General features: G+C 39.1%; 2 protein-coding genes across 4 annotated transcripts in view; one reads left to right on the top strand and one right to left on the bottom strand.

The window, feature by feature from the left end:
- The window catches only part of LOC134360329 (CDP-diacylglycerol--glycerol-3-phosphate 3-phosphatidyltransferase, mitochondrial), a 53,458-nt gene extending 44,402 nt beyond the window's left edge, over window positions 1-9,056 (top strand). For 2 of the 3 annotated variants that reach the window (XM_063074561.1, XM_063074562.1), the window contains 3 exons: window positions 962-1,110; window positions 6,148-6,291; window positions 8,183-9,056. In XM_063074561.1, coding sequence (XP_062930631.1) covers window positions 962-1,110; window positions 6,148-6,267 — 269 coding nt within the window. In that variant the 3' untranslated portion in view covers window positions 6,268-6,291; window positions 8,183-9,056. The remainder of the gene's footprint in view (window positions 1-961; window positions 1,111-6,147; window positions 6,292-8,182) is intronic. The other variant, XR_010021320.1, reaches the window with a different exon arrangement.
- The window catches only part of LOC134360327 (dynein axonemal heavy chain 17-like), a 36,952-nt gene continuing 23,077 nt past the window's right edge, over window positions 6,323-20,197 (bottom strand). Inside the window, exons 8-16 of the mRNA XM_063074560.1 lie at window positions 19,107-19,234; window positions 18,381-18,608; window positions 17,481-17,672; window positions 15,261-15,440; window positions 14,083-14,265; window positions 12,111-12,293; window positions 10,964-11,107; window positions 8,656-8,881; window positions 6,323-8,364 (exon numbers count right to left, since the gene is read on the bottom strand). Coding sequence (XP_062930630.1) covers window positions 8,117-8,364; window positions 8,656-8,881; window positions 10,964-11,107; window positions 12,111-12,293; window positions 14,083-14,265; window positions 15,261-15,440; window positions 17,481-17,672; window positions 18,381-18,608; window positions 19,107-19,234 — 1,712 coding nt within the window. The 3' untranslated portion in view covers window positions 6,323-8,116. The remainder of the gene's footprint in view (window positions 8,365-8,655; window positions 8,882-10,963; window positions 11,108-12,110; window positions 12,294-14,082; window positions 14,266-15,260; window positions 15,441-17,480; window positions 17,673-18,380; window positions 18,609-19,106; window positions 19,235-20,197) is intronic.

The following is a 20,197-nucleotide window of genomic DNA, read 5'->3' as shown; positions in this document are numbered from 1 at the left end:
TCATGTCGTCGTTCTTTTGAAGAACAGCAGTGTTAGGTAAGGGATCAAGATACTTCAGCCACAAACCTTGGCATCCTTATTAGAACACTTGCACATTGGTACCATTTAACTAAAGCCTGTTACATACCATTCTGGAAGGTTAAGGAGAAGTACAGTCTCTTCCTGCACTTCAATCTCCTCCCAGTATGTTCTGCAGCCAAGTATCAATTTCCCTCATGGTCTTACAGTCATTAGCCGAAGATAAACATGCAGATAACAAGTGGTTGCTATCGATATGGTAAGAAGGCGGCTTAATTCCATTCCAAATGAATGACTACAAGTACTATCCTATATTGCCCATGTACTAACCATAATGATTCCATCGTCCTTTGCAAGATGGGTATCATAGGCACTAACTTTCCAGTACCTACACTTAGGAAAATCACCACAGACATGTCTAACATTACACAGGCCACTCTGAACAACAGTGGCCAACATCCATACTGAGGGCCCAGGACAGATATCCCAACAAAGGGAATTCTGGGATGGATCCATTGCTGGGTCCAGTATCCCCTCACTGACTCTACAGCCCAAGTCCCTGGTTTCAACCTCTCTGGAAGATATTCCATATCAAAACCCATAAAAGCAAGAATATTGTGACCTGGTCCACAGTGTGGATTTCAGATGACCCGATATATGATTATGACCATTGAATCCTCAACGTTGGAATACATCACATGTTGCTGATTAAGATCTGTTGTAAGAATCCCCTTGTTTCTCTTGCCATCTGTAGAACTCATTGTCTGGATACTCAACCTGGCAATCCATGTTGCAAAAGAAAGCCAATACAGTTCAGATAAAAATTATAGAACCTTGCATGTGATGTTGTTGGCTGCGATGCATCATAGCAGAAATGAAAAGTGCAATAGTTGCCCCTCATCTAAGCTGAAGCATTGTTCATTGTTATCACTCTTTTACATAGGTCTTTGGTATTACTTGTCAGGAAGCAAGTGGCCTTGTCTAACTTTGATTGGCTCTCCCAACTTTGGGTACAGATCGGTACACAGAGACTTGGAGGCTCAGTTAGCAATTGTGACAGAAAATTGCAAGTTACAACAGCAGTTACATCAGGTTAGTAATGGATTTAAGTGTTTTATTTATTTTATGTTATGTGCTCAGAACAAAACTTTACTTTCTACGTAGAGGATGCTTTTTATTTTTTGCTCTTGATAATATCTAAGACAGTTGTACTGAGATTAAAGGTTTCCCCCAACTTGAAAACTGAATGAAAATGAAAATGTACAATAAGAACAAAATTTTCAAAATTCTCAGCAGATCAGGTAGGAAAGGTGTATTCTGCTCTGTTAACACATATCAGTCTCTCATTCATCAGGCTCTAAAATGACTGTCTCTGTTAATTATAACAGGCTGAATCTTACTAATGCTTAGAAGTGAGCTGAGTTAGAAGTTGGTCAGTGGTGCCTCATGAACATAGTTATGAGGATACACATCCTTGCTTTCCTTCTCTGAAACAAAACCGGATAGGATTGTTCCCATGAACCTAAGTAGTTAGGAATAGAGGGTTAATCATAAGATGGCAGCTTGCCAGTGAACATACTGGAACAACATCTTCTTGAATTCTACTCCCCCCCCCCCCCCCGCCCCAGTGTGTTTTTGCATATCCTTCAAATGCTAATCTGATTGCTCATACACTTGCCTACAACAACCATTTGTGGAAAAGCAAGTCATTCCTCCACATTATATTCTGCACTTGGAGTAATCCTTAAAGCTCTGCTTCTAACATCAGCTGTAACAATTTTACACCAGGCTATAAATTAGCAGATCATTAGGAACAACAGGATTTTAATGTCTAGAGGTGTGTGAGGTTTAGAGTTTGTGCAGGGTAAGTCTACAGAAATTGACACTAGTTGGTTGGGAAGCTGGCTGCAACTTACTGATGTCTGCACCTCATTCCATGTTACCAGAGACATCATTGGCACAGGAGAGGTACTGATCTTAAACTTATTGTAGTTCATTTCGGGCTATGCTAGCATGATGTTTCCGATAAAGGGGTGGACCCGCTACTTTCTCAGGTCATCTGATAAATGCCACTGAAATCGAGGTGAAAACGTAACATTAACTGAGGATCAAGACTTTTCAAGAAAATGTGTCAGTAAATCTCAGCATCTCTCCTCTTGACATTCTTTTTGAAAAGATTTGTTCAGAACACCTCTGAACATTTTAAAAGATAGAGATGCCAGAAAATGCTGGAAATACTCAGCAGATCAGGCTGCATCTGTGGGAAGAGAAACAGAGTCAACTTTTCAGGTCAGAAATGAAAAGGAGACAGAAGCAGCGTCTAAAGTTGCAAGGAGGGTGGGGTGGAGGAGCAGGCTGTCTTTGATAAGTTAAAAGCAGAGTGAGCATGGTGATAAGCTATAACACATGCACAATGCTGGAGGAACTCAGCAGGTCGCAGGTCAGGCAGCATCTGTGGAAAGGAATTGGCATTTTGGGTTAAAACCCTTCATCTGGACTGAAAAAGGCTGGGGGGAAGGTGGTTGGGGAGAGGGCTAGTGTAAAATGGTGGAGGGAATTGTGGGTCCAGAATTGGCTTGCCCACAGAAGGAAAAGAGTGGTTGTAGACGAGTCATATTCTGCATGGAGGTTGGTGACCAGTGGTGTGTCTCAGGGATCAGTTCTGGGACCCCTTCTCTTCGTGATTTTTATAAATGACCTGGATGAGGAAGTGGAGGGATGGGTTAGTAAATTTGCTGATGACACAAAGGTTGGGCGTGTTGTGGATAGTGTGGAGGGCTGTCAGAGGTTACAGCTGGACATCGATAGGATCCAAAACTGGGCTGAGAAGTGGCAGATGGATTTCGTCCCAGATAAGTGTGAGGTGGGTCATTTTGGTAGGTCGCTTATGACGGCAGAATATAATTTTAATGGTAGGACTCTTGGCAGTGTGGAGGATCAGAGGGATCTTGCAGTCCAAGTCCATAGGACGCTCAAAGCTGCTGTGCAGGTGGACTCGGTGGTTAAGAAGGCATACAGTGCATCAACCGTGGGATTGAGTTCAAGAGCCAAGAGGTAATATTGCAGCTATATTGGACCTTGGTCAGACCCCACTTGGAGTACTGTGCTCAGTTCTGGTCACCTCACTACAGGAAGGATGTGGAAACCATAGAAAGGGTGCAGAGGAGACTTACAAGGATGTTGCTTGGATTGGGGAGCATGCCTTATGAGAATAGGTTGAGTGAACTTGGCCTTTTCTCCTTGGAAGGACGGAGGATGAGAAGTGATCTGATAGAGGTGTATAAGATGGTGAGAGGCATTGATCATGTGGATAGTCAGAGGCTTTTTCCCAGGGCTGAAAAGGCTAACATGAGAGGGCACAGTTTTATGGTGCTTGGACGTAGGTACAGAGGAGATGTCAGGGGTACGTTTTTTTACGCACAGTGGTGAGTGTTTGGAATGTACTGCTAGTGACGGTGGTGGAGGCAGATACAATAGGGTCTTTTAAGAGATTCCTGGATAGGTACATGGAGCTTAGAAAAGTAGAGGGCTATGTTACCCCTAGGTATTTTCTAAAGTAAGTATATGTTTGGCACGCATTGTCGGCCGAAGGCCTGTATTGTGCTGTAGGTTTTCTATGTATCAACATCTCAGACCTAGAACCTTTACTCTTTATTCTTTTCTATGGATGCTGCCTGACCTGTTGAGCTCCTCCAGCATCTTGTGTGTGTTAGTCAGGATTTCTAGCATCTGTAGAATATCTTGTGTCTGTAAACAATGTTATCTGGTCAGTGAGTGAATGGGAGCAATTGGAGAGCAAGATTGTGGACTAATGAATGTGGGAGTTGTGAAGTACAGAGCTGGAAGCAAAAACCAGAGAAAGAAGGAGGAAAACAAAAGAAGCTGAGCAAATATAACAGATGAACTGCTAATGTAGTGCACTGCATTTCAGTGTTCACATTGTGGTCTCTATGCTGGAGAAACCATCTTTGTATTGGTGATGGCTTTGCAAGACATCGGTATTCATTTCACCCAGTGACCCTGAGCTTCTCACTGCTTTCCACTTTATTTCCCCCATCCCACTCTGACCTGTTAATCTGTGACCTCCTGTACCATCATAGTGAGACCCAAGGCATGCTTGAGGAACTGCCCCTCAGTTGCAGCTTTCTGGACTGGATATTGAATTCTACAACCTAAGATAAGTTGATTTCTTGGTCTTTATCAGTCATCCATCTATAATTTCAGCTCATCTTGTTTTCTTTCCTTTTTTCCTTCTGTGGGAATGGAGGTCATGCCCGCAATTTCTCTGCCTGGGAAAGTCATGGGCAACGCTTTACAAACAGCAAACAAAGCTAACCGTTTATTAAGTACACTTTTTCTGAACTACGGTCTCTGCAACTCATAGCTTCAACTCCCTTTGGGAGTTCTGCTTTTGAACCGTATGTACGACCTGGCATTTTGTGGTATCCTGAAGGATTCAGTGGACTGGACTCTCGAGAATGCAGGTATGGCTGCGGCGGCCATTGCTGTTGCAGATTTGGGACCGGCCAGGCCCGAAAGTGACAAATGAATTGATGTTCAACAGTTACTGGAGTGGACTTGGGGCTGGATTGAAGTGGTGGAGCCCAGACCCGAGAGTGAAAAACAAACCAATATTTGGCCAGTTTATGTGCCAAATCAGATTAAAAAGATCAAGACATCCAGGTTGAGGGCAAAGGATGGACCAGTGTTTAGCTCACCACTCCGAGAGGTTTACTCACCTCAGTGCTAAACGGATTCTGCAGCTGTGGCTTACAGCCACCGCATTCATCTTGCCACTGAACTGGCTCCGTGGCTATGTCCTGCAGCAGTGGGGCTCCTGAGTTGCTTCACTCGCCTCAGCGCTGACTGGCTCCATGGCTGTGGATTTACTTTCGGGGACTCTGCAGTTCATGTTGTGTGTGTTATTTCTTTACTTTTTTATTGTTTGCAGTTTGTTCTTTTTTTTCTGCACATTGGTGCTTGATGGCCTTTGTTGTGTGGGTGGGCTGTGTTTCAAGAAGCCAAATTTCAAGGTTGTATATACTATAAATATTTTGATAATAAATGTACTTTGAATCTGAAGCAACAATCGGTGCGCTGGAGGAACTCAGTGGGTTGAACAACAACAGAGTGTGTGGGGGGGGGGTGTGAGTTGGGAATTGTCAATGTTTCAGGAGAATGCCGCATCAGGACTAAGTTCTACAATCTCTAGTCTAGCTTCTTGTCTCCATGTTCTCTTTCCAAGTGCTCCTTTTCATTCATTACCCACATTAGTTTGTTTACAACTTAACCCCAGGGTCATCTTGGTTTTATTTTATCGTGCAGTTTTACAAACTTCTTTGTTTACTTTCAGTTCTGACAAAGGACCTCCAACTTGAAATGTTACCTATGTTTCTTTTCCCATAGTTATGTGACCTGAGTATTGGCAGCTTTTCTGTTTTTGTTATAAAATTGGGGATTGAATCCAGAAGGCTATAGAAAACTGAGGTGAAACATGAGGTTTTGTTTTCAGAAATGCATTGGGTCTCATTGTAAGAGGGAGGGCACAGGCAGTTTGGAGTGGGAATGGGACTGAGAACACTGGATGTAAATAAGGTAGGAAGAACTTCCACTTGGAGATTTTCCGTGATGGTGTTTCTGAGAATGACTGTACCCATCTTATTGCTGTTATGCTTATAAAGCATCCGTGATATTTGCATTTACACATTTACTACATCTTTAATGTAGTAAAACACTCCAGAATTCCTTAGTCATGAATATGGAGAATGTTTTAATCAAACTGAATAAATATCTGCTTGAAGGCATAGATTTTAAGAAGGATCATGAATGGAGTGGGAGCTGGAAAGTCACAGGGAAAGAATTAGACATTTTAAATATGAGGACAAGGATTTGAAAATTTAAAGTCTGAAAAGAAATGGAAGCTTTTGAGGTTGGAAGTGATGCTCAAGCATACCTATTGTAGGATGAATTTAAAAAAAATTTGAATATTTCTTATGTTGACTTTGTTCTATTACTTGGAGTCCTCTGAATCTTTACTTTGGTTGGAAGAAAACATGATTTCATGTAAATAATTTATTGTGTTATTTGATGTGGGCTTCATAATTAAAAACTTGCACTTATATTTTCCAGGAACAGAAGAATTTGTACCATTTATCAAGTGAAGTTTTGGCTTCTACATTTGACCAACCAAATAGACATGTGAAACTCTGGGTGAAACTAGTAACACCATTAATAAAGCACTTTTTCTAGAAACTAGTGAAGGATATGTCTATTGTAAGTTTATTATACTTCAACTTCCAATTCTGTATCTTTATCAGTAAAACTATTTGAATAATGGTAGTTGAAAATTTAAAGCTGCAGCTAAACTCCCAACTTTTCATCAATACAGCCTTAAGATTCCATGATTGATTTTACTCTGATGTAATTTTATGCAAGAGATGTGCTTTAGAGGGGGCAGAGTAGAAACCTGATCTTGGTCATGTGTACCCCATCCGTTATTTATTTATATACACACATTCTTTCTCTCTCTCTCCTTTTTCTCCCTCTGTCCCTCTCACTATACCCCTTGCCCATCCTCTGGGTTCCCCCCCCCTTTCTTTCTCCCTGGGCCTCCTCTCCCATGATCCTCTCATATCCCTTTTGCCAATCAACTGTCCAGCTCTTGGCTCCATCTCTCCCCCTCCCACTTTCAAATCTCTTACTAGCTCTTCTTTCAGTTAGTCCTGACGAAGGGTCTCGGCCCGAAGCGTCGACTGTACCTCTTCCTAGAGAGGCTGCCTGGCCTGCTGCGTTCACCAGCAACTTTGATATGTGTTGCTTGGTCATGTGTTCTAATTTCTACTCCAGAATTTCTTTACCTTAAAGATTATAAAGGTACCTTAATTTTATGTCGTATTGAATGTAGCTGACTACATTTTATAACAGTTGTATTTTGGGAGACAGGCTGCTGCAACACCTACCTGGCTTGCCTGTAGAAACATTGTCCAGGATTTTATTAATTGGTCAAAATCCTTTTTGTTTTTGATGGCTGGGTGGTCACAAAAAGGTTGAATTTGTTTCTTGGTGCATTTGAATTTGACTGAACACCAACAATGGGAATTCTTGGCTTGGAAGTTCTTTCTTACTGTGCTTCATTAGCCTGATAAAGAACGAATGGAATTTTTGTTCTGACCCTAGATTTCTTGCAGATGCAGTATTTAATTGTTATACTGTATAACTTGGACCAGTGTTTTCAAGAATGGCAGATTTACGAAGTAGAAGTAGACACAAGATGAATAACTTGATCTTTAAAAATTTGCTTTCCTACCAAAGTGGTATATTTTGAATTGTTATTCAAAATGTTAGGTGAAAAAATAATTACAATGATCTGTGGAGGGTGGGTGACTCCAGTAAGCTAGCATTTATTCCCTAAATCTAATTGCTCTGAAGAGTAGTTGAAATGCTTTGCTGATTTACTGTAGTTTATTTTAAATTCTTTCAACCATTGAGTTAATTCCCAATTTAGGGCATCTTTTCCATTTACTTGCTAAATTTCTTAGTTTGTACCTTATCATGCACAAGGCCAAATGATCTGAAACTGCACAATAGCTATTTGTTATGAGTTTTAATGTCCACACATCTTTATTTATTCCCAACATTGCTATTCTTGGAAAAAGAAATTAGAAGGATTAGGAATTTTCTTCTGTTTTCAATATAAGGTAGAGCCTTGCAAGCATTCTGAGTTGCTGAAATTTAGAAGTGGTATACAATTTCTATAGGTATGTGACCCTGCCTGCTATGGTTTCCAGTCCTCTGTACAATATGAAGACTATTCTTGGTGTATATATAAGTCTTTAGAAGAATTTCATGCTTACATTTTGAATTCTGATGAAATTGTGACGCGCAAAACTTTAATGTTGCAACAAAATATTACAGGCCATCCAAACCTCCAGAGCTCCTCAAGCTGCTTTTGTTTGTGTATTGTTTCTGCACAGATAAAATCAAATTAACATGCCAGTCAATTACTATTTATTGAAATAAATGGTTGAAGTAGATAGCTTTTTAAAATCTATTGCCATAAATGATAAACAAGCTCAATAAAAAGTAGTTCCATCGCTCTTTAAGCTTGTAGTAAAACTGCAACACCTGCAAGGATCCATTTAGCTCGTTTCTCTTTTGTTTTCAGATTAAAAGTCCAGACATAAGTCGGACCTCGGGTATGGGTTTTATACACTGGGCATTCGTAAATGTTTTTTGTATCTTGACGATCCACTGGAATGGCTTTGATAAAAACAACTGGCATCGATGGTGTAAGTTCCTTCAGTCGCGCATCAGCAAGGACTCCACTGTTCTTATCCCAACGGGCACCTTTCAACATATAAAATATTAGTAGTAATATGAATGAAAATCTTTTACTGTAAACGTATTTTATAGCAAGTAAAAAAATAATGAAAGCTGCTTTCTAAGAAATATTTGTCAGTGATATGTTATTTTACGATCTTGCTAAGTTGGTAAAAGCTAAAGATCTATGAAAGCTTGTTGAATAATTTTCTTCTAAATTTGTTATACCATTGGTGGTTCATAGTGCATTCAGTGAGCTATTCAAGAATGTGTCCACCTACACTTATTAAAAAATTATTGATTGTACAAATGCCTAACCTTCCATGTACAGCCCATGGATATAAGCTCCTTCTCTGGGTGCACTTGTCATGTCTTCTTTGTTTTTCTTTGTAACTTCCACTGCTAGACACATTTTGTCCAATGGCCATTCATTTTTTCTAGCCATGGATTGCATTATAGCTGTGAGGAAGGACTGAGGATTGAATAAACCACCAAGCCACACTGCATTTGGCAGAGTAAAATCTGTGCTCCATACTTCCAAATCCTAGAAATAAACAATTTAATGAGAAAGTTTCAATAAAATATTTTTCTGCAAGCATTTTAGAACTAGTTTGATAAGATGCCAGAATATATTTATGGGATAATTCACTAAAACAAAATATACAGTGGCATACAAAAGTTTGGGCACCCCGGTCAAAATTTTTGTTACTATGAATAGCTAAGTAAATAGAAGATTAACTGATTTCCAAAAGGCATAAAGTTAAAGATGACACATTTCTTTGATATTTTAAGCAAGAAAACTTTTTTATTTTCATCTTTTACAGTTTCAAAATAACGGAAAAGGGCCCAAAACAAAAGTTTGGGCATCCTGCATGGCAGTACTTAGTAACACCCCCTTTGGCATGGATCACAGCTTGTAGACGCTTTTTGTAGCGAGCTAAGAGTCTTTCAATTCTTGTTTGGGGGATTTTCGCCCACTTTTCCTTGTGAAAGGCTTCTAGTTCTGTGAGATTCTTGGGCCATCTTGCGTGCAATGCTCTTTTGAGGTCTATCCACAGATTCTCAATGATGTTTAGGTCAGGGGACTGTGAGGGCCATGGCAAAACCTTCAGCTCGCGTCTCTTGAGGTAATCCATTGTGGATTTTGAAGTGTGTTTAGGTTCATTATCCTATCGTAGAAGCCATCCTCTCTTCATCTTTGGCTTTTTTTTTTATAGACTGTGTGATGTTTGCTTCCAGAATTTGCTAGTATTTAATTGAATTCATTCTCCCCTCTACCAGTAAATGTTCCCATGCCACTGGCTGCAACACAAGCCCAAAGTATGATCGATCCACCCTCATGTTTAACAGTTGGAGAGGGGTTCTTTTCATGAAATTCTGCACCCTTTTTTCTCCAAACATACCTATGCTCATTGCAGCCTAAAAGTTCTATTTTAACTTCATCAGTCCACAGGACTTGTTTCCAAAATGCATCAGGCTTGTTTAGATGTTCATTTGAACCTTTTGAATAGAACTGAAGGTTTTGCCATGGCCCTCACAGTCCCCTGACCTAAACATCATCGAGAATCTGTGGATAGACCTCAAAAGAGCAGTGCACGCAAGACGGCCCAAGAATCTCACAGAACTAGAAGCCGTTTGCAAGTAAGAATGGGCAAAAATCCCCCAAACAAGAATTGAAATACTCTTAGCTGGCTACAGAAAGCATTTACAAGCTGTGATACTCTCCAAAGGGGGGTGTTACTAAGTACCATGCAGGGTGCCCAAACTTTTGCTTCGGGTCCTTTTCCTTTTTTGTTATTTTGAAACTGTAAAAGATGGAAATAATAAAGGTTTCTTAAAATATTAAAGAAATGTGTCATCTTTAACTTAATGCCTTTTGGAAATCAGTTCATCTTTTACTTGCTTAGCTATTTACAGTAACAAATTTTGACCAGGGGTGCCCAAACTTTTGCATGCAACTGTATCTTTGATTGCCCAGTGCTTCAGGATCTTAATTCTAATCTTCTTTCATTATTAGTAACATCAGTGTTTTGTATAAATTGATAAAATTAATTCCCATTTTAAAGGATTTACATCACTCACATCAGTGGTAACAGCCAAATGAAGAGCTGAGATTGTAATTGTGTCTTGGATAGGTCTGGTAGGACTAGGGCTTGACTAAGAGCAGACATAAAATAATGTTGAGATTTATTTTTAGATGAGATCTGGATTTACTAATATTGATGGGATGAAAAACACTTTTATTTGATGAGTTTTGACTACCTGGAAAAATGGAGGGGCAATCTTTGCCCGAATGTTCTTTTTTCTCTCTTTCGAGGTGAGCTTATCTTTAAGATCAAACAGCCAAATACTTGGAGTAACCCAGGAATTGCCAGTTTACATTAAATAATAGAAACATAAGTTGCTTTCCATATTTAATGACGTATATTAACAATACTGGTATAATTGAATAACAGATCAGACCTAGAAATACCTTAGCAGTATCTGTTTTTAAAAGCACTGGTGTTGCATCTAGTTTAGGAATGGTGTTAATAAAGGAAACAGTTAAGCACTGGATATTATCCGTCCTTTAGTTCTTTATCATTAGCACTTTTCAATCAGGTATTCAGTTAACTTATTGTCTCACCCTGATACGAAGAAGGAGATCAGTAAACCATGCAGCCAAGTTCAGAAGTGATGGGTATGCAAGATTTGCCCACGTTTCTGGGACCGTGTCAAAGAATAAGGAATTTGAAATATTTTCCATATCAGCTGTGATAGTCAGTTCACCCTGAAAAACAACACAGATGCAAAAATGTGTTGTTATAATAACTGGAATTCAAATTTGTGGTATTTCCTAATCTATGTATTTATTTATATATTAAAACTTTGATAAGTGAAATCTGGTCTATGGTGCATCAAATTAAAATAAGACTTCACTTGGGCTAATGACAAACTATCACTTACAACCCTGTCTTGACCCAACAGTTATGCTATTTATTTTCCCAAATCATGACCTCTAGAATCATCTGCAGAATTAGACAATCATTGTAGTAGAGAAATTTTTGTTATTCTCAATTTATGAACCTTTTATTCATTCTTGATTTAATTATGATCCGTCTAGATGGCCTGCAAAACAAAAGCTTTTCATTGTATCTTGGTACATGTGACAATAAAACCAATACCTGTACCAGCACAATTCTTTGAAGATGATAAGGCAGCAGAAATTGCTGCTTGGCTGTAATTTTAAGCCTAGACTATTATTTGACTGTCACCATAGTTGTCCAAGCAATAGGTATTTGAGTATTTAAAGACCTAATTCTTACAGAAACCAATGGAGTAGGCAGATGTCTCTTAACTTTGAAACTTCAAAATGAAGGATAGTAATAGGTACGTATTTCATAATTATGGATGAAAACAATCTTTTGATCCATCTCAGACTATTTAACTATATTATTTATAGTGGAATATAAACCAATGGTTTACTTACTTTGTTTACTCCTCCACATTGGAAATAATACTCAGTCATACAGCCCCTTAAACACATCCTGCCATTTTGTAAGTTAATGGTTTTACTAGCTCAATCAACTCAAACTGATATCACATTCCTGAACAGCAGCTAGCAGAAAGAAAATCTATTCATCTCAGATCCACCAACTAAAGGGAAATTTCATTTTCAGCATTTATAGAAAAATAAAGATAAGCTGGTATAATAAGATGCCCAGTGACTGGATCTTGGTCACATTGAAATATTACAAAGAAAAAACAATCAATTATTTTTAAATATGACAAACCTTAAGACCAAGATTTAGTTCTTTCAAAGATCTTTTCAGCTCTGCAGTCAGTATATTTGTCCTTTCACATTCCTGGAAGGCCACGACAACATAAGGTGTCCTGTCTTGCACTTTACCCATGATCTCGTGCATGTTAAAAGCCTCTGGTAGTTTTTCCAGGATTTCTTCCAGAATTCCTTTAACCTGCATATCAAATGAAAAGTATTAGATTTACAATCAGTGTGATTCAGCAGGGGCTGGTTGACAGTGGGTCTGTGACTTGTGCACGTTGGGTATAAGGCCCATCTTCTCAGTGAGTCAACATGGCTAGGAGTTCAGACGCTGAAAATGTGCAAAATCAGACTTCATCTACAAACTGTAGCTCAACTACTGATATTTGAGCAAGCTTCTCATTAATTAATTTCAGCAGATGTAATCTCAATCGCTCTTCACAGGGCCTTAGACCATCTAGACAATACAAACACTTACATCAGGATGCTATTCATTGACTGTAGTTCAGCATTTAACACCATAATTCCTACAATCCTGACTGATAAGTTACAGAACCTGGGCGTCTGTACCTCACGCTGCTGGAAGACCGCCATCTATGTGGATTGGTGGTAATATCTCCTCGCTGACTAACAACACTGGTGCACCTCAGGGGTGTGCGCTTAGCCCATTGCTCTACTCTCTATATACCCATGACTGTGGTTAGGCATAGCTCAAATACCATCTATAAATTTGCTGATGATAAACCATTGTTGGTAGAATCTCAGATGGAGATGAGAGAGTGTACCAACTAGTGGAGTGGCGTCACAGCAACAACCTTGCACTCAACATCAGTAAGACAAAAGAGCTGATAGTGGACTTCCGGAAGGGTAAGACAAAGGAACACATACCAATCCTCATAGAGGGATCACAAGTGGAGAGAGTGAGCAATTTCAAGTTCCTGGGTGTCAAAATCTCTGCAGACCTGGTCCCAACATATTGATGCAGCTATCAAGAAGGCAAGACAGCAACTATACTACATTAGGAGTTTGAAGAGATTTGGTATGTCAACAAAAGCACTCAAAAACTTCTACTGATGTACCGTGGAGAGTATTTTGACAGGCTGCATCACTGTCTGGTATGGGGGGGGGGGGTTGGGGGAGTGCTACTGCACAGGACCGAAAGAAGCTGCAGAGGGTCTTAAATTTAGTTGGCTCCATTTGGTTACTAGCCTACAAGGTACCCAGGACATCTTCAAGGAGCGATGTCTCAGAAAGGCAGCGTCCATTATTAAGGACGCCAGTACCCAGGGCATACCCTTTTTCTCACTGTTGCCATTGGGTAGGAGGTACAGAAGCTTGAAGGTACACACTCAGTGACTCAGGAACAGCTTCTCCTCTGCCATCAGATTCCTAAATGGACAGTGAACCCATGAACACTACCTTACTTTTATATATTATTTGTTTTTGCACCATTTTTAATTTATTCAATATACATATACTGTAATTGATTTACTAATTTATTTTCACTTTTTTTCTTCTATATTATGATTTGCATTGAACTGCTGCTGCTAAGTTGACAAATTTCACGACGCTGCCGGTGAAAATAAACCTAAACCTGATTCTGAATTCTAAAGGTTAACTCCTGCACGATGTTTATTGCACGAGGTACAAGGTTGTGGCAAGAAAGATTCAGATAAATGTTTAGTCAATGGTGCATTCTTTGTTTAACAGTCATGGAGTCATACACCATTGAAACAGGCCTTTTAGATCAATATGTATGTACTCAGTATATTATCCCATTGACACTGATTTGATATTTTTTATTCTATTTCTTCTCCATTTACATTAAACTGTTTGCTGGGGTAAATGGATTTTTCTCAATTTTCGATTCACCTTGTCATATAGCATACAACTTTAGTTGAAAAACAATTTTGGAAATGGTTAATCATTAAGTATGTTTTAAGAAATATTTGTAATTAATGTTTGCTTAAATATATATATACCTTTTCTTCCCTCGTTACTCCAGTGCTGCTGTCACCAGCTGATTCCTTAGGTTGTAACTCAAGAACAGTGCGAAACAACTTTTCAGAGATCACTGTTAGGAATCCAATCTCTGCATTTGGATGTAAACCATACAAGTATGGACTCTCAGGAGGCAACACCTCATCCACATAGTCATGATAGCCCTTATGTGAAACAAAAAGAAATTCTTGTCTCTTTCAAAACCATGTACGCATTAAATTAGGGGCAGTTAAAATATTATATATCTTAGCCAAGTACCTGTCCATTTTCATTTTAATGGAGATGGTACAAGGGGAAGACACGATATCTACCTCAGAAGGTGATAATTATTGAAACTTACATGACTTCAATTAACATACTCATTTTTTAATTACTACTGGACTTCAGGAAAACCCAGTTAGTAAAAAAGATGCCAGAAAGTGTTGATGCATGAGCTAAGTGCCTTTAGAACCAGAAAAAGTAAGGTTGCTTCTGCCTAACCTAAAAACCTAACATCTTCAGAACTGTCCACAAGCTTCTATCATTTCCTCTGAACTTTATATTCGTAACTCCTCTTTATCAGTCTCCAACTCTAATTCTGACTTGCTCACTGCCCACTGACATTTTCTCAATTTCTATATCTAAGTCTTTACCATTCCTCTGCCACCATCACCATAGTTTTCTTAACCACATTCTACTCAAAATGGCAGTAGAAAAAAAATCAATAGTACATCGGTTGGATACACTTATGGAGTTGACCAAAAACAGCTATTAACTGACAACTTCAGGCTCAAAGGTATAGCTTGTTTTGGCCAGTTGGAAAGATTCCATCTGAGATTTGGGCAACTTAGCACAAAGAAAATAGAACTGGGATTTGAGGTGTTGAGCTCGAAACCTGCACAGACCTGAAAGCTATTTCTAGTGTTCATGAATGGATGATAACCAACTCAAAATGACTGGTGAAGGAGGCTCATGACCCACTCTAATCTCTATTGATCTCTACTCTTCTTGTTGATAGTCTGAGATTTTTTTCACATTTCTTTGTGCTTTCTTAATATGATTTTACACCATGTCATAGAAAATCAATATATTTTAAAAATCACTGACTAGCTACTTGGTAGACCTAGTGAAAGAGTGACATTATTTTGATAATTGGTAATAATTTTTAAAAAAATCTTACCTTGTAATCAGTATTAGGTGGGATAGGAAAACCAGGTGCAAGCAAAAGGTCCCCATCCAGCATTTCATTTCTTATGAATTCCTCCAGATAGGTACGGCAGAGTTTACGATCCCAGTCATCGGTGATGTGGCCTCCATACATTATTTCACCAAAGAGATACCGTAAGTCATCCCAGGGTACCTAATTTAACAGAATATACTGTAATAAAAGAATCTAGATGGACAAACTTTTCCTTCGCTACATTGATGACTACCTTGGTGCTGCTTCCTGCACCCATGCTGAGCTCGTCAATTTCATCCACTTCAAACTTCCACCCAGCCCTCAAATTCACTTGGTCTATCTCGGACACTTCTCTCCCCCTTCTTGATCTCTCGGTCTCCATCTCTGGAGACAGACTGTCCACTGACATCTTCTACAAGCCCACTGACTCTCATAACTACCTCGACTATACCTCTTCCCACCCTGCCACATGCAAAAATGCCATTCCCTATTCCCAGTTCCTCTGTCTCCGCCGCATCTGCTCCCAGGATGAGGCTTTCCATTCCAGGACATCTCAAATGTCCTCTTTCTTTAAGGATCGTGGTTTCCCTTTGGCCGTCATCAATGATGCCCACACCCGCATCTCCTCCATTTCCCGCACTTCGGCCCTCAGCCCATCCTCCCGCCACCACAAGGACAGAGTTCCCCTTGTCCTCACCTACCACCCCACCAGCCTCCAGATCCAGCACATTGTCCTCCGCAACTTCCGCCACCTTCAACAGGTCCCCACCACTAAGCACATCTTTCCCTCTCCACCCCTCCGCTTTCTGCAAGGATCGTTCCCTCCGCGACTCCCTGGTTCATACGTTCCTCCCCACGGATCTCCCACCCGGCACTTATCCCCATAAGCGTAAGTGCTACACCTGTCCCTACACCTCCTCTCTTGCCACCATTCAGGGCCCCAAACAGTCCTTCCAGGTGAGGCAACACCTCACTTGTGAGTCTGTTGGGGTCATCTATTGCATCCGGTGCTCCCGGTGCGGCCTCCTCTACATCGGTGAAACCTGACGCAGATTGGGTTACCGCTTCGTCGAGCACCTCCGCTCCGTCCACCACAACAGAAAGGATCTCCCAGTTGCCGCCCACTTCAACTCTGCTTCACATTCCCATTCGGATATGTCCATACATGGCCTCCTCTACTGCCATGATGAGGCAGAAACATTGTATCATTTCTTAATGCATGTATGCATTTCTAAATGAAAATAAAAGAGGACTGAGTGTTCTCATAATCTAAACTCAGGTTGGAGGAGCAACACCTCATATACCATCTAGGTAGTCTCCAGCCCCTGAGTATGAACATAGAATTCTCCAACTTCTGGTAATTCCCTCTCCCTCCCTTCCCTTATCCCTATTTCACTCTGCCCCCTCCCCCAGCTGCCTACTACCTCCCTCATGGTTCCGCCGCCTCCTACTACCCATTGTGTTTTCCCCTATTCCTTCTTCACCTTTCCAGCCTATCACCTCCCTGCTTCCCCTCTTCCACCTCTTTATCTTTCCCCTTACTGGTTTTTCACCTGGAACCTACCATCCTTTTCCTTCCCACCCTCCCCCCACCTTCTTTATAGGGCCTCTGCCCCTTCCCTCTTCAGTACTGATGAAGGGTTCCGGTCCGAAACGTTGACTGATTGTTTCCACGGATGCTGCCCGACCTGCTGAGTTCCTCCAGCGTGTTGTGAGTGTTGCTTTGACCCCAACATCTACAGAGTATTTTATGTTTACTCATCTTGACTTCTCTTGCCCGACCGATTTTCTAGTCTATATACAAATTCATTAAAATTCCCCATGATTTTTACTGTACATTTCTGTCAAGCTCCCATTAATTTTCCTTAAAACTTTATTCTATCGTGTAAGTACCATTAGGAGTCCTGAACAGAATTCCCACAAGTGACTTTGATTATTATTTCTTACTTCCACCCAAATCACTTCTACTGCTTAATATGTAGAACTAAGGTGGCTCTAAGTTCTTCATTCATTAACAGAGCCCTTTCTCCATCTTTTCCTTCATGATCTTTCTTAATAAGATGCATTCATCAATATTGAGGTTCCACTACTTACACGTATGACAAAAAAATCTATTCCTGTGATTAACATTTGCCTCTTTAATCACAGAAAATTTCCAGAATGAAATTTTTACTTCAGACAAAAATTTAAACTCAGAAAACTATTGTTTGCAAACTTTACCTTTGGATTAGCTTCTAAGTAGTTGAACAGTACATAAACAGAAATTGTAAGATCCCCATTGTTAAAAGGATAGGATCTATTCCATCCTTGTGCTCCAAATTTACGTCTCTCAGCAACCACAGCATGAAAATAACAAAGTGCAAAAAGGATGCACTTAAATTCAGATTCTTTAGAGCACATCTCCAAGGTGTCCTACATTAATATGGAAGTAAAATTAATAAATATAAGCACAACTAAATTAATACCATGAATTAGTAAAATATTGTCAAGTGCAACAAATTAAAAATATTTTGCTTCAATTTTCTAACAAAATGCAATAAAATTATACAGATAAATTAATTTACTTCACAGAAATTTTTTGTATTTCATAAGTTTAGCCAAAACATGCAATTTATATCAATGGTTTACCACCATAAAGAATTATTGAGGCAATGGGAATTAGTTGTTCTTTTGATCTAAGCAACTTTCTACATATGATTTATGGCTTGTAATAAATAGGACCACAGGAATGATGTTGCCATTTGACTGACTAATACTGACCAAGACTCTCATGATTCAGTAAGGCAGTTCACCATGATCTCTCTCGGTGTTTAGAAAAGGGCAACTAATTTGCCAGCCTTAAAACAGCATGCATTTTGCTTGAATAAGAAGTAAAAAAATAATGAAATAATAGAATTTAAACATTACTAACATTTTTAAGAAAAAGGTTAAATTTACAAGCAGTTATTTTAAAGACCATCGTGTTTATACATGATCATTTTACTGACATTTTATTTATCTTAGTATTAAATGTTAATATATTGATATAACTGAAGAACAAAGAAATATTAATATTTGCATTAAAAATTATTCATCAAGTAGATCACAGTTAAACTCAAATATATTCCCATTTTGTTTTACCTGATTAAACAAATCCAGTGCTTTATGCAGGTTGGCATACATGCCAGTTGGGGGTTCATTAGTGATTTTAATGGAATTTTCCAGTAATCCCTGGGGAATATTATGTGCCTCAGGGCTCGCAGCTGGCTCAGCCGTCATAAAAACACGATAATCTGCATGGCTACCTGTACTATATTGTTCCACTTGCTTATCCAATGTACTCAGCCATTTAGCTACTAGATGAATGTTCTACAAGAGATGTTTTACAAATGTACAACAATTATATATAAGAATGTAGAAATTAAGTATATAAGAAACAATTCAAGAAATTGATATACAGCATTCTAAATACATTCAGTAGTATTTGGGCAAGTAACACTGACAAAAATATTACTTCGGCAATCATGGCTACCAGAAAATTGGACCACTGAAATAATTTTCATAAAACCAGTGAGCAAAGAACAGTAAGGCATGGATTTCACCAGTTATTGTCTTCACAAAATCAAAAGGTTGAAAAACTAGACTGGCTCATGGAATGATTCTGGGTGTACCGGGGGTGTTGCTAGAAAAGGCAATGGAATATGGATAGGTGGATAAACAGATGGCCTCAGAACTTAGCCAACAGTGGCCTGCATTTAAACTGCTTTTTGTTCTACATTAAGATAAAATTATCTATTGGTTAGTGGTCTCTAGTGATAATTATTTTACATCAGGCTATAATATTTAAACATTTAACTATGTCAGTACCTGTAAAATAACCCAGTGTCCTTGTGCAGCTGCCACATTCAAAGCTTCCTCTGCCACTATCTCTTGACCTTGTCCCAGTGATACATTATGGAATTTGCCATTGTCAATGGTAAAGCCCAATTTTTTGCCTGTGTAGAGAAATAAATTATACCAAGTCAATTGTACAAGACAATATAACATCACAATAGTTTAGTGTACAATTCAGAGTTCAGCTTTAAGGAGGAAGAAGATACAATATCTTAAATGAACACTAAAGAAGTTCGTATGTGTACAGGAAAACAAAAACGAAACTATGGGTTCAAAATATTAAGAGAAATTATAATGCAGAAATTATAAATGATGTAGTCTAAACAAACACCTTCACTTCAGAGGATGCAGAGAAACAGATGGGAAGCATCTAATAACAAGAAATTTCTAGTCATTACTGTTAATAAAGGGAAAGTACTCAGGAAAGAATGGACAAAAAATGGAAAACTTCCTGAGATCTGATCTGCCCTACAGGCAGAATTGTTGCAGAAAAGGCATTAGTATTAATTATATGAGAAAGTCTGCAGATGCTGGAAATCGAAAGCAATACACACAAAGTGCTGGAGGAACTCAGCAGGCGGAAAAGAGTAAATAGTTGATGCTTCAGCCCAAGACTTTTCTTCCGTCATGAAGAAGGGTCTCGGCCAAACCATCGACTGTTTATTCATTTCCATTGATTTTGCCCAACTTGCTGAGTTCGACCAGCATTTTATGTGTGTTGATATGTATTAATGAATATTTTCCAAAATATACTTGATTTAGAACAGTCTCGGAAGATTTTGGAAAACAATAAATATAAAAACACTATTTAAGAAACAGTGGATAGAAAAAAATATAAAATATGGACTTGATATCCATTGTTGGCAAAATGATGACAATGAGTTTTCTTCCTTAAGGTCAGGCAATAACATTTTCTAAGACCCAGCAGAGTTCTTTGAAACAGATGAATTACAATATGAGGGGAAAATCTTGTTTGAAAAAGCTCACACTGATTTTTGATGATATAACTTCTAAGGAGAGAACTAGTGAATATAGCATATCAGCGTTTCAAAGGTCACTTGATC

The sequence above is a fragment of the Mobula hypostoma genome, chromosome 22, assembly GCF_963921235.1.
Source record: "Mobula hypostoma chromosome 22, sMobHyp1.1, whole genome shotgun sequence".
NCBI classification, from domain to species: domain Eukaryota; kingdom Metazoa; phylum Chordata; class Chondrichthyes; order Myliobatiformes; family Myliobatidae; genus Mobula; species Mobula hypostoma.
The sequence above is the reverse complement of the archived record's forward strand: the minus strand, read 5'-3'. Positions and strand labels throughout refer to the sequence as shown.